The sequence below is a fragment of the Ceratotherium simum genome, chromosome 9, assembly GCF_057802395.1.
Source record: "Ceratotherium simum simum isolate JZ-2026a chromosome 9, ASM5780239v1, whole genome shotgun sequence".
In the NCBI taxonomy this organism is placed as follows: Eukaryota; Metazoa; Chordata; class Mammalia; order Perissodactyla; family Rhinocerotidae; genus Ceratotherium; species Ceratotherium simum.
Genome location: NC_141908.1, coordinates 60,440,612 through 60,453,933, shown reverse-complemented (window position 1 = coordinate 60,453,933; position 13,322 = coordinate 60,440,612). Strand labels below are relative to the sequence as shown.

Genomic DNA, 13,322 nt, shown 5'->3' with positions numbered 1-13,322 from the left:
CCTCTTTACTGACTTTTGAGAAATCTTTTCATTTTTTTCATCCGTGAAACATTTGAGCCTCACTTATATCATCAATTTGGGAAATAAATTGGGCATTCCTCCATCCCCACTAAATTTTGTGTAGATACTTTACATTGAAATGCCATCAGTAATTAATATCGTTCAGAGGGGCAGAACTTGGAATTATCACAAGCCATATTCATAAATATATACGGTCTTGGAAAAGCTTGCTTTATACTGGTGCTTTATCTTCTCTGCCAGCTCTATAGGGGAGAAATTATCTTTCCTTTATTTTCATAACCCCCAGCAAAGTGACTTCCTAAAGATAAACTCATAAAAAGTAGTTATTGAATTAATGAATGACTATATGTATGAATTAATGGAATTTCTCATTTTATGATAATAGAAGATTTATAAAATGCTAATGATTCATTAAAATACAATAAGAAATAGCTTACATTTCAAGTAATAGCCAAAAAAATAGTGGCAGGGGAGAATTGACATATTTTATTTTAGATTTAGCATTTTTATTTTTTAATAACTAGTGGAAATGTGGGAAATATATCTCACAACTTAGAAAATGAGGACAATTATGTAGTCTTTTAACCATTAGTGTGTTGTTGGAAGGAAAAAAGATGTCTAATATCTAAAGACTAATATATTGTGGTCTTGTGAATCAAGAAATCTGGCATTTCTTTGTCATTTTGAAATAAATACTGTGTACTGTTCTATGTACAGAAACATGATAAATGCAGGTCTTAACTTGAAAGTTTCATTAAACATTCCTTTGTAAGTTAAACCCAGACACACACTCATGTCTAAATGTATTTAATATTTATTTTTTACTCTTAAAGTGATGCTATTTACATTTGACCTTCGAAGGCAAACCATCCCAGTAGGCCATCAGGGATTAAGCTTGGCAGTATTAAAGTTAGAACACACATGTTTGCAAATTTCTATGTCATTAAAAAGAAAAATCACCATAAAATAAATGCTTATCCTTTAATTGCAAGTCATATGGAACAATCTGTACTTAGTTCTAAAGTTCAATCAAGGAGGGCTTCCCAGGAGGTGTATTATACTGTATGAGTGTGAAGAGCAGAGATGGAGAATGCTTCTGGAAATCAAGCAGTGGCATTCCATGGGATATTCAGAAAAGTTAATAGTTCAGTTATTCCCAAGAAGCCTTCTTGCTGCAGACCCATGATTAATGGTCCCACTGCTCCTCCCTTTCGTTTACGCCTTCTTCTTCTTCAGGAAATGCTGATTCATTCTGGCCTTTCAGATGCTTAACCCCTGAAATTATAAAAATTATTCTCAATTTAAGTGAAATTTATTTCTGGCAGATACACTGCTTTGCTGCAAGAGATAAAGAAAATGAGTGGAAAGTTTTCAACGGTGTATATGTGTTTTCTCCAAGAATCTCAACAATCTAATCCTATATAAACCTTTTAATTCACTGAAGAATAAAGACACAGCCAGCCAAATTTCCATTAGAGACAGGCGATCTTTCATAATTAAATTTTCTCCATTAAGAATTGCATCACAGCCTATTAAAAAGCTGTTAACTAAAAATGTGCTCACAGGCTTTTATTGTAATTCTGATATATTATTTAGTTCAAATATTTCTTTTGGCACTCCTGAACTCCATTACAACGAGAGCCATTGAAACCCCTAGGAACAAAGGGGTGTGTGTGCCACTTCTGTAACTTGTAAACAACAAAAGAATCATGATATTGTTAGTCTTCTTTACGAACAGGAACATACCCATTTGATTATGAAACTTCTGTACTCAAAATTCTTCAATAACTTCCCCCACAACCTACAGAGAGGAAAAACATTGGCACACCTTTGTCTACTCTACAGGCTTATGGGCTCTGGCCTCTCCCTACATGATGGCCTCATTTTCACCATCCCTTCCTGCTTCCCCCGTCACAGTAATTTACTCTTTAACAACACCAACCTACACGTCCACATCCCCTGATCACTCCAGGCTCCCTCAAGCTTCCTTGCTTTTCTTATTCTATTCTCCCTGCCAAATAGCTTCTTCCTACTCACCCACCTGACTATCTCCCACTCATCCTTCTGGTCTCAGCTTGCCTCCTCTGTGCAGGCTCCCATAATGCCCCAGGTTGACTTAGCTTGATCTTTCTCATATTTCCCTGCTGCTCTTGGATCACTTTCTCTTGCATCAATTACCTTATAGAACCGTATTTGTTTACATGTCTTTCTCATTAGAGCAAACTTCTTGATGTCAGGATTATGCTAGGTTTCACTTTGGAGTCTGGCATGGTGTCTGGCAAACAGTAGGTGCTCATTAATATTGATTGCATAAATGATTGATGGAGTTAATGAAGTAACAAACAATTTGGTATATGTCTTTGGCAGTTCCACAATAATGTATATTCGGTTTCTTTCAAAATTAATTCAAATCAGAAGGCAACTACTATAGTCATACTCAATCTACAAAATTATCTTTCATTTCACTTGAGTCTCTTCTGTTAAAACATCAGACTAGCTGACACTCCGTGAGTATAGTGATGCTTAGCATGGAAAATTTTATACTTATTTTATATTTTAGAAAATTAGTTTATGAGATTTTTCTAAGTGTTACTGAAAAACATTCCACCTTTAGAATTGATAAATGAAAGGAAGTTATTGCTCATGTTTGCTATGAAATAAAGAAACTGAAAAAAAAAGTGTGGATTTTCATGTACTGTAGTCAGCAAGCCTCAGAGGGCTATTTGGCAAAGAATGACATCCTTGGGCTTGGTGGATTATCTTGTAAAAATATTTGATCAGTTATAATAATATTTAAGTACTTTAATTTCATCTGCAAACACAGATCACTCACAATTCCTGTTGACCCAAGACTGTAGAGAGACATTTGTTATTAACAAATGAAACTTATTTCATATTATTATAAATTACATGGGAAATAAGAGATCTAAATGTTAGGGAGAAGGGAAGGGAGATCAATGAGCATCTAATCAGTCACTCTGCTAGAGTCTTACATACCTGAATCACTAAAGCTCACAACAACTCCATGAGACAAATACCTGGATGGTGAAAGTTAGACTCCAAGAACATAAGCTCTGTGTTCAAGGTTATAAGGGTAGTGTAGTTCTAAGAGAAGTTCTGACACGTCATAGTCCCTTAATATATACTGACTGAGTGACTGATTGACTGACTGAATGAGTGAATGAATGAATGAGTGAATGAGGCATAAAGTTCCATTATCAGGAGACTCCAACTCATTTTCACCCTTAGCTTTTTGGATGCTGATCTAGACTTTTCTACTATTCTCTAGGATTTATCATAGATTTACAGTACCTATTAATAGTAGTTGAACAGTACCTGGTTCAGATGATCTTCAGAATCCCTCTGAAGTATTAAAGGCCAATAATCTCAGCTGCCAGCCACTCTCTTTCCTAAGCTCAAACTGTCTGTACCTCCCTGGTTTTGCAAAGGTTCTCTTGCCTCCAGAGCTCATTCACAAGACTACAGAGTAATGAAGTTGTGTTCAAGACAATTTTCCTTAAATTAGGGTTAATAACTTAATGTCAACATTGATTTGTCTCTACAACTTGGTCAAACATTTAAAAAAATCAGTAACCAATATGTCCATCTTATTAAACCATTAATCAATCACTTCCCATCCTTGAGTATAGGTCTCTTGCTTACCTGATCCACATTTAATTTATTTTATAATAATAATGGTCATAAAGTGATATGAAAAAGCCCTTTTTAAAGTAAAACCAATCAATTGGGCAAACCTTGGAAGGTGCTTTTCCTAGCCTTATTCAAGTGTGACATTATTTCCAGGTGAAAGGCTTTGATGAGGCAGGAGCTGGTAACACATTGCCACCTCCACAGAACCACAAGTTCTTTGGTTCCCAAAGTAGTTTACACTAATGTCACCTTTCTATTGGATAATGGATGGTTCATTAATTTGCGTTTTGAATCTTTCTTCTTTCCTGTCAGCAATGTTCGTTTGGTTATAGCTGCAATAATGCTGAGATTAAAATGTGAAGTCTGTGAGGACTGTCTAAGCATTTCTTTCTCCCTACCCCCCTCTTCGTATCCCCAACCACACATATACTTTGTGTTTAAATTTTCTTTAAATGCTCATTTGATTTGAGTAATTCTGGAGGTGGAGGAGAATAACGTGGTCTGGTGTGTGGATGAAATGCTCAGAGCCTCCTCCTCTGCCAAATGCTAATGAGCACATAGGAAAACACCTCAGCTGCACAGGGGCTGACTCTTGGCAGGCGGCACAGGGCCTCCTGGACACACACAGGCTCGGCCCGCCCTGCGGGCAGCAGAAGGCAAAGGGAGCCCAGAAAGTACAACGGAGGTTCTTTTCTCCACAGCAAAAGGAGCACAGGGCGGAGGGGATCATATATAAGACCAGGATATGCAGTATGAATATGTGAAGGCATGAAAAAAATAGAATTTGAGGAAAAGAAAGTAGATTGAGTAAAAGAAGAAAAGGAAAAGAAATAAATGTTGCCCCCAAAGAGAACATCATACTCGTGCTCTTCTCCAGTCTGTAGATCGGGAGGTTAAATGTGAGTTGGATGAAGTTGTGAAGCAACTGAGTAAAGAATTATTAATAATGAATCCATAGAGGAAGGCTTATGTTTGGCAAATGACAGGTCAATATGTTTATCAATTAATTTGGAGGAAAAAAGGCAGGTTTATTACGTTTGTAGATGAGACAAAAGTGGAAGAAAAAATGACACAATGAATGACAAAACTAATATTCCAAAAGGTTTCAAGAGCTGGAAAGATGGCCTAAGCAATTATGGTAGAGGTCAACAGGGAGTTTTTTAGAAAGATTATTTTGGTTCTAAAACATAGACAACGAGGGCAACATAAATTGATTATAGTGAGGGGTTTCAGGTGACCACAATTTCAACATGGCCCAGTAGAGTCACCCGTTTCTAGGAACTGAGCTCTTGATGGGCGCTTGACGGCCTTCCTAACAGGAGAGTCAGCTGTCTAAGAGAGGGAACTTCTCTCTACCATGTGTTGGTCAGACCTTTTTTGGATTATGCTGCCTAATTCTGGGCTCTGTGTTTCAAGAGTTCCATTGAAGAAGGTAAGTGGGATTAAAGGCAGTCTTATAAAATCACCTTTCTGGAAGAATTGTATGTGAAACTAGAATGTTTAGCATAGAGAAAATTAAGAGAAGACAAAAGAGGCTGCCAGTGAATTCCTAAAAGACCGGAAAAAGAAATAAAATGTGTCTATGTAGCTCCTGAGAGAAGAAATAGGGTCAACAGCTGACATTTATGTGGTGAAGGCAGATTATAGCTCAATATAAAGAAGAAAATCTCTAAACTCTTCATATTTGCCCAGCAGTAAACAAGTGAGTGAGCTCCCCATCACTGTGTGTGTTCAAGTCAAAGCTAAATTTCGATCTCTGAGGCAAGTTATAGAAGGAACCCTGCATTGAGTGGCAGAGTGAACTAATAACTTCACTGATGCTGAGATGCTAGTAATCCACAAAGGAGATCTTGTTTTCTACTGAAAAATTTGCTCTGCTGGGAGTACTGTAAGATACAAAAAAGTAATCTTAACTTCAAATGACATAAATGGCCCAAATCCACATTTTAAAACTAATTCACATCGGGAGTAGCAAATGTAAATGGATTCATTTTTCTTCAACCACATACTTTAGAGCTTAGAAATCATTCTAAAGTCCTCTAGGGAATCTGTGGGTGGATTTTAAAGAAACTCTGACCCTCTTGGAATTCTATTTATGGTTGTATTTGTGCTTTTGGGGGGAGGAAGGTCCATAGTTTTCAGCAGAATCTCAGAGAGGTCTCTGACTCACAAATAATTGTGAATGTGAATACTATTCTAATCTCTTCAGTTTAAAGCTGAAGGAACAATTTCAGATGTCAAAGTGACTTGCTTAAATTCACACAGCAATCACTGGCTGAGCTGAGACACAAACCTGGGCCCCTAATTCCTATTGGAGGCTCTTTACCTGGGTCACCAGGACTCAATCTTCCACTGCTATTGACCTTTTTCAAAGTGAAAACCTGAAGGAAAATATGGTGACTGAAGATCATGAAGACCTTTTCATTATTAAATTCTTTCAAAGGACTTTACATAGCTGACAGATTTAGATGTAACTTTTCAGTCTTTGTTGTCATTGTTGTTATTGTTTTTAATAGAATTTGGAATTAGAAAGATGTAGAATTTAACCCTGCCCAGAACAGAACCAAGTTACAAATAATATTCAGGTTATTAGAAAAGAAGTAGCATTTCTCTCTGCTGTGCTCAGACCTGGGACTGGACTCTGGGAGACACAGAAAATATATCATGGTCTAGTCTAGGAGATGAGACATAGCAGTCATCAAGTGATATGAGCTAAATATAATAAAGCCCCTACTTGTGTGTTGAGCATGAGAGAAACACAACTACAAATCAGATGGGGATGTAGGTCAAGGGGTGATGGTGCGCACATAAATGGAGTCAATGCAATGAAAATGTGTTACAGACTGGTAGAACAAATAGTGCATTTGGAGAGTTCTGAAATGGGAAAGAAGAGCTCCAACTTGGGAGGTAGTAATTAAGACAGCCATTTGTTGAACAAGACACTGGTTAGATTAAGGGAAACAGCAAGTCTGACTTCTGTATGAGAAAACTATTTGCAAAATATATTTAACAGGCATTAGTTTTCTGAAGGTCTACTATATACAAAAGAGTGATTTCAGTGGCTCTAGAAGATGGCTTTCTAATGGCTCCTTGTGTGTTGACCCTTCAAATTTTATCAAAATAAGCATGCTAGATATACTTGAGGAATATAACTTAACCTATAATATGGTAGAGCAAGACTCCTCAGTAAAGGCCCATCATATCTCAGATTGAAAATGTGCTTTACATTTCCCAAAATGCTTTCACATGTATTTTGTTTAAATCTTCTTGTCATTCATTTATAATGAATAGCTATATAATATGCTGAGGGTCATAGAGATCAAGTGACATATTGATTTCATTCTAAAGCTAAACACGTACCATGTCCTGAACTCATCTTAAATCTATCCCTTTCTACTTCATTTGAAGTAATTATATATACACAGCACAGTTAATCTCTGTTCTCATATAGTGACTGGTCAGTTAATATAAACTGCAAATCAACACATGATCATTTCACTTAACTCCCCATTACTTAGGGAAGCATTTCCCTGCAGAAGAATAAATGTGTAATATGCTTCTCTCTTCATCATACGTGGGAATAGGAGCAGCATGTTTATGTGATATTCATAAGTATTATGTATTTTATGTATATTTTTACCTATTATATATTTTACCAAAGCTGTTGCCCAAGAGTAAATGCTAGGTGAATGGTTTAGCATTAAATCCTGAGGAGAACGTAGGGGACGAGGTACACTTACATACTACCGTTAGAAGTGTGAATTCAAATAATATCTTTGGAGAGTAATCTAGTCTCACTTATCAGAATGTAAAGTGCCCACATCTTTATCAGTAAGTCTGATGTTGGGGCCAGGCAAGAATACATATATTTTTAAGTTTTGCGAGGATCCTGCTCCTCAGCCTACGATGAGAACTACTTTGATAGAGTGAGTGCCTCTTTTGCCCTCTACAGTCAAGTGCCCTTCTAATACCCCCTTTTTCTTCTCAGCTAATGCATTCCCCATGAACTCAGAAGTAAAGTGAAATTTTTAAGCCTACACATAATGGAGCTAAACGGTGTTGGGCAATTTCACTTTGGAAAGAGACAGAGTGGCTCCCTAGTCTGCAAGCCTCGACTGCCATTGATTGAACACAATAGCCTATCTATCTAAAATAAAGAATGCATCAATCAGCAGGAGTCAGTGGTTAGCCTTGAAAGCACTAAAAACAAAATAACGAAAGGAGAGTTGCATTTACAGCCACAGAAGCAAATGCTGTCTGTGTTTTTTAAGTGTGTCCACAGGAGGATGCCCCGTGCTGGCATTTTAGAAGGCTCTGTCTTCCAGGCATGGTACTTTCCTATTGAAGCAATAGTCACTACAGGCTATCATAGCCTGATGCCGGTATATGCCCAATCACATAACCAAATCATCCAGCTCTGATTCTAAGCTTACCGAAAACCCTCTGATACCAACAGAGCTTGCTCACAAGGAGAAAAGACCATGACTAGATTTAAAGAAGGTAGAAATGAGTCACGGAACTATCTGGGAAAAGACTGTCCCGGGCAGATGGAATAAGAATTGCAGAGGCTTGAAGTCTGGAGCAAGCCTGCCATAGTCAAAGGAAAGCAGTGAGCCTGGAGTGTCAGGAATGAGGTGAATGATGGAGAGCAGCAGGAGATAAGCTCAGAGAGACGAACGCAGGCGGGGAGGAGGAGGAGCCTGACCACATAGGACCTGATGGGACAGTATAAAGAGGAGGAGCCTGACCACATAGGACCTGATGGGACAGTATAAAGTTTGGCTGTTACTCTAGGGAGCCACTGGCAGACTTTTTTTTGAATAGAGAAGCAACATGATCTGATCTACATTTTCAAAGAATGACTCTAGGGTCCAGGATGCAAGGAGTTTAGAAGTTACTACTCTGTTCTCACAACAAGTAAAAGGTTGAACAAGCTAAAAAAAATCAACTCTTTTTATCTCTGTTAGAGAAGTAAGGTCACACGCCAAACCACTGCCAAAGTATGGAGAGACAGACAGGTGGATACAGAGAAATACAACTTACTGGAGCAGAAACCTATGCAGCAACCAGTGCCAGGGTAAGAAAAACCTAAATGGTAATTGATGAATGGCTGGAGGCTCAGTGTGGGCAAGACTGAGACATTAAAAACTCCAGGGGGTGGGGGGCAGCCATAGAGGGCTCTCATACTTTTGTAAAGTTTACCTCCTGGAGCTCTACTAGGTTCTCACAATGAAAATCAGAGAAAAATCTCCTCGTGCTTCCAACAGAGAAGGGGAACAGTGGCTATTTTAAAAAATAGGGCATTCTGTTCTTCTTGACAAGGTCTGCTCTCAGGGGAAACTATTTTATCTTCCGAGGTTTTATCAGAGACTAACCTACCTGGGGTTGGGGGGAATACTCAATTCTACCCCCTCTAGCCATCCTGTCCCACCTAAGAAGGGGAGGGACTGAGAAGCACTGGTGAAGTTCATAGTCCAGAGGCACAGGCTCACTAAAAGACTGAGACCTAATCATAGACTATAGAACACTTCTCCTTCCTCACACCTTGCTGCTACATTACTAAAGATCTATTTACCGCAGTTCCTTTTACCCGGTACATCATGTTCACCTTTCCACAAAAATTACAAGGCATACTACAGGCAAAAAACAGTGTTAAGAGACTGAGGAAGCATCAGAATCAGACTCAGATATAGCAGGAATGTTGGAATTATTAGACCAGGAAATTTTTTAAAACTATAATTAACATGCTAAGGACTTTAATGGAAAAAAATAGACAACATGCAAGAACAGATGGATAACATAAACAGAGAAATGAAGATTCTAAGGAAGAATAAAAAAGAAACACTAGAGATCAAAGACACTGTAGCAGAAATGAAGAATTTCTTTGATGGGCTCATTAGTAGACTGGACACGGCTGAGGAAAGAATCTCTGAGCTTGAAGTATGACAACAGAAACTTACAAAACTGAAAAGCAAACAGAAAGCAGACAAAAATACAAAACAGAAAATGCAAGCACTGTGGGACAACTACAAAAGGCGTAACATCCATGTAATGGAAATACCAGAAGGAGAAGAAAGAGAGAAAGGAACAGAAGCAATATTTGAAGCCATAATGACTGAGAATTCACCTCTAATTAATGTTGGACACCAAACCACAGAGAACACCAACCAGGATAAATGCCAAAAAAAGCTACACCTAGGCATAGCATATTCAAACTACAGAAAATTAAAGATAAAGAAAAAAACTCTGAAATAAGCCAGAGGAAAAAAACACCTTACATGTAGAGGAACAAAGATAAGAATTACATCCAACTTCTTCTCAGAAACCATGAAAGGATGGAGAGAGTGGAGAGAAATATTTAAAATGTTGACAGGAAAAATCCACCAACCTAGAATTCTGTACCCTATGAAATTACCCTTCAAAAGTGAAGAAGAAGTACTTTCTCAAACAAAAAAAAAATTGAGGGAATTTGTTGCCAGTAGACTTGCCTTGCAAGAAATGTTGAAAGTTCTTTAGACAAAAGGAAAATTATATAGGTCAGAAACTTGGATCTACATAAAGAAAGAAAGAGCATCAATGAAGAAATAAGAGAAAGTAAAATAAAAACTTTTAATTTTTCTTATTCTTAATTAATCTAACAGATGGCAGATGTTCAAAATAATAATAGAAACGATGTATTCAATTATGTATGCTTATGCACATATGTTGTATATATGCTTATGTATGTTTACACATAAGTGAAATGAATAAGAGTAACCATACAATGGACAGGAGAGAGTAATATGATTATTTTGTTATTGTAAGGTACTCACACTACCTGCGAAGTGGTATAGTGTTATATGAAGGTAAACTTGGATTCATTGTAAATGTGTATTGTAAATTCTAGGGCAACCACTAAAAAAAGTAAAAAAAAAAAAGTTGTATAACTGATATCTGATATGTTAAGAAAGGAATGAAAATGGAGTGATATAAAATGCTCAATTAAACCGAAAAAGGCAAAAAAAGGAAAAAGAGTGGAAGACAAAAAGAGGAACAAAGAACAAGGGCAACAAATAGAAAACATAGTATTTACTAATCCAAATATATCAATAATCACTTTGAATGTCAGTGGTCTAAATGCACCAATTAAAAGACAGAGATTGTCAGAGTGGATCAAAAAACAAGACCCAACTGTAGATTGTCTACAATAAATTCACTTTAAATATCAAGACATATATAGATTAAAATTAAATGGGTGGAGAAAAATATACTTTGCTAACGTTAATCAAAGAAAGCAGGAGTAGCTATATTACTTTCAGCCAGAACAGACTTCAAAGCAAGGAAAGTTATCAGAGATGAAGAAGGGCATTACACCTGCCAAAATCATAATGGATATGAAACCCAACTCTCTATAATCATACTGCCTGAAACTTGATAGAGAAACACAACTATAAAAAGCTTACAACCATGAATACTGCTTTCACATAAAAATTTTAACCATATTTCTTAAGTGGTCTTCAACATTTCCTGAAAGATCTACTTTAATTTCCCTGTTTAAATCATTCTTAAATTTTTTCACTCCTCAAATCTCCAATAATCCCATACCCCCCTCACACTCAGCTGATTTTACAGAGAAAATTGAAACAGTCATTAATGAAATGACATCAGCATGGCCAAATCTTCCAATAAATCTGCATCTGTACCCATATCTCTGCCTTCTCTCATAAGACACACGCCTCATTTTTTTTCATGACTCATTTTTCACAATATCCTTTTCCCTTTCAAGGAATGCTCCTAAAATTATAACCCCTATTTCTTGCATCATCAATTTCTTCCATTCTACTAAAATATTCCCATAACCACAAAAACATACTTTAATGTCTCCTATTTCAAGAAACCCTCTCTTGACTCCCTTTTCCCCTCTAGCCAGTTCCCCTCTCTCTCTCCTCCCCTTTGTAGCCAAACTCCTTATAGTATACTAAACAGATTATGTCACTTTATAACCTCTCCTTAACCCACTCCAATCAGACTTTTATGCTTATCACTTCACTAAAATAGTTCTTGTCAAGTTTCCCAACAAACTTCATTAGGGGAAATTCAGTGGTCAGCTTCACACCAATTTTAGATAAAATCTTGACATCATCCAACACAATTGGTCACTCCTCTTTGTTGAAACACTAAGCTGACATCAGAATGACCAAGCACGCCTATTTTTCCACCTTTCTCATTGGTTACTCCTTCTTGGTCTTTTCTGCTGGACAACCTTATTCATTCTTACCCCTACGTGCCAGTCAGTTTCAGGACTTGGTTATTGATTGTGTTCTCTATTTATACTCACTCCCTTGGTGATCTCATACAGTACCATCGTTTTAAATATAATTTCTAAACTGATGACTTCCAATTGTGTATCATCAGTCCCAATCCTTCATGTGAGCTAATATTTGTATAACCAACAGCCTAACTATATCTTTTGGATGTTTAATAGGCGTCTCAAACTTAGTATATCCAAAATGTGATCTGGATTCTGCCGCCCATCTTCAAAAAAACACAAACAAGCACCTGCCCCCTACCAACCTACTCTTCTCCAAATCTGTCCCATCTTCGTTAATAGAATTTTCTCAGGCCCAATGTATTCTTTACTTCCTCTTGTTCCTTTCATACTCCTCTTCCAGTGCATGACCAAATTTTGAAGGCTCTATGTTCAAAATTATATCCCAAATCTAATCATTTTTCATCAGTTTCAGCACTATCACCTTAGTCCAATCCATCACTAATCTCTACCTAGAGGACCTCAATAGCCTTCTAACTGGTCTCCCCACTTTCTCTCCTTTCACCCTATAGTTAATTCCCCAACTTATAGAATAATATTTTAAAAAACAAATCAAATTATGGGGCTGGCCTGGTGGTGTAGTGGTTAAGTTTGCATGCTCCACTTTGGCGGCCCAGGGTTCGTGGGTTCGGATCCCAGGCATGGACATACGCACGGCTGATCAGACCAGGCGGTGGCTGCATCCCATATAAGGTAGAGGAAGACTGACAACAGATGTTAGCTCAGGGCCAGGCTTCCTCACAAAACAAAAACAAAAACATATTACATCACTCCTCCAACGAAAACCTTTGATGACTTCTCATTATCCTAACAATGAAATTCAAATGCCTCATCATAAACTCTTAATCATTAAGATCCTTCATGATTAGGTTCCATCTCTTTCTGACCTCACCTCCTTCTGACCTCACCTCCTTCCAACCCTCTCCTCATTTGCTTAGCTATGTTGGTCTTTTACACACAGGCCTTGTACAGCCTCAGGGCCTTGTCCTCCTCTGCTCTCTCCCCTGGTTTCCTCTTCCTCTGAGGATCTATGCGCCTTTTTCCTTTACCTCATTTGGCCAGTCAGGTCTCTGCTCAGATGTCATCATTTCAGAGAAGACTTCACTGACCACCCCATCTAAAGCATCCCATGTTTCTTTCCCTTACTTTCTAGTCATTTACCATGATTTACCTTGTTTTTTCCTTCCTTTAGAGTACTTATCACTCCCTGGTATCATATTTTTTCATTTATGGACTTGTGGTATATCCCTCTACCAGAATGTTAGCACTGTGAAATCAGAGCAGTTCACAGAGTGATCAGCAAAGCCTTAGAACAATGCCTAACATCATACATGCTCGGTGC

General features: G+C 37.6%; 1 protein-coding gene across 2 annotated transcripts in view; it reads right to left on the bottom strand.

Annotated features, from left to right (window-relative positions):
* Positions 1-1,207: 1,207 nt before the first annotated feature.
* PPP1R1C (protein phosphatase 1 regulatory inhibitor subunit 1C) overlaps positions 1,208-13,322 on the bottom strand; it is a 110,809-nt gene continuing 98,694 nt past the window's right edge. For both annotated transcript variants that reach the window (XM_004426702.3, XM_004426701.3), the window contains exon 5: positions 1,208-1,296. In XM_004426702.3, the coding sequence (XP_004426759.1) occupies positions 1,208-1,296 (89 nt within the window). The remainder of the gene's footprint in view (positions 1,297-13,322) is intronic.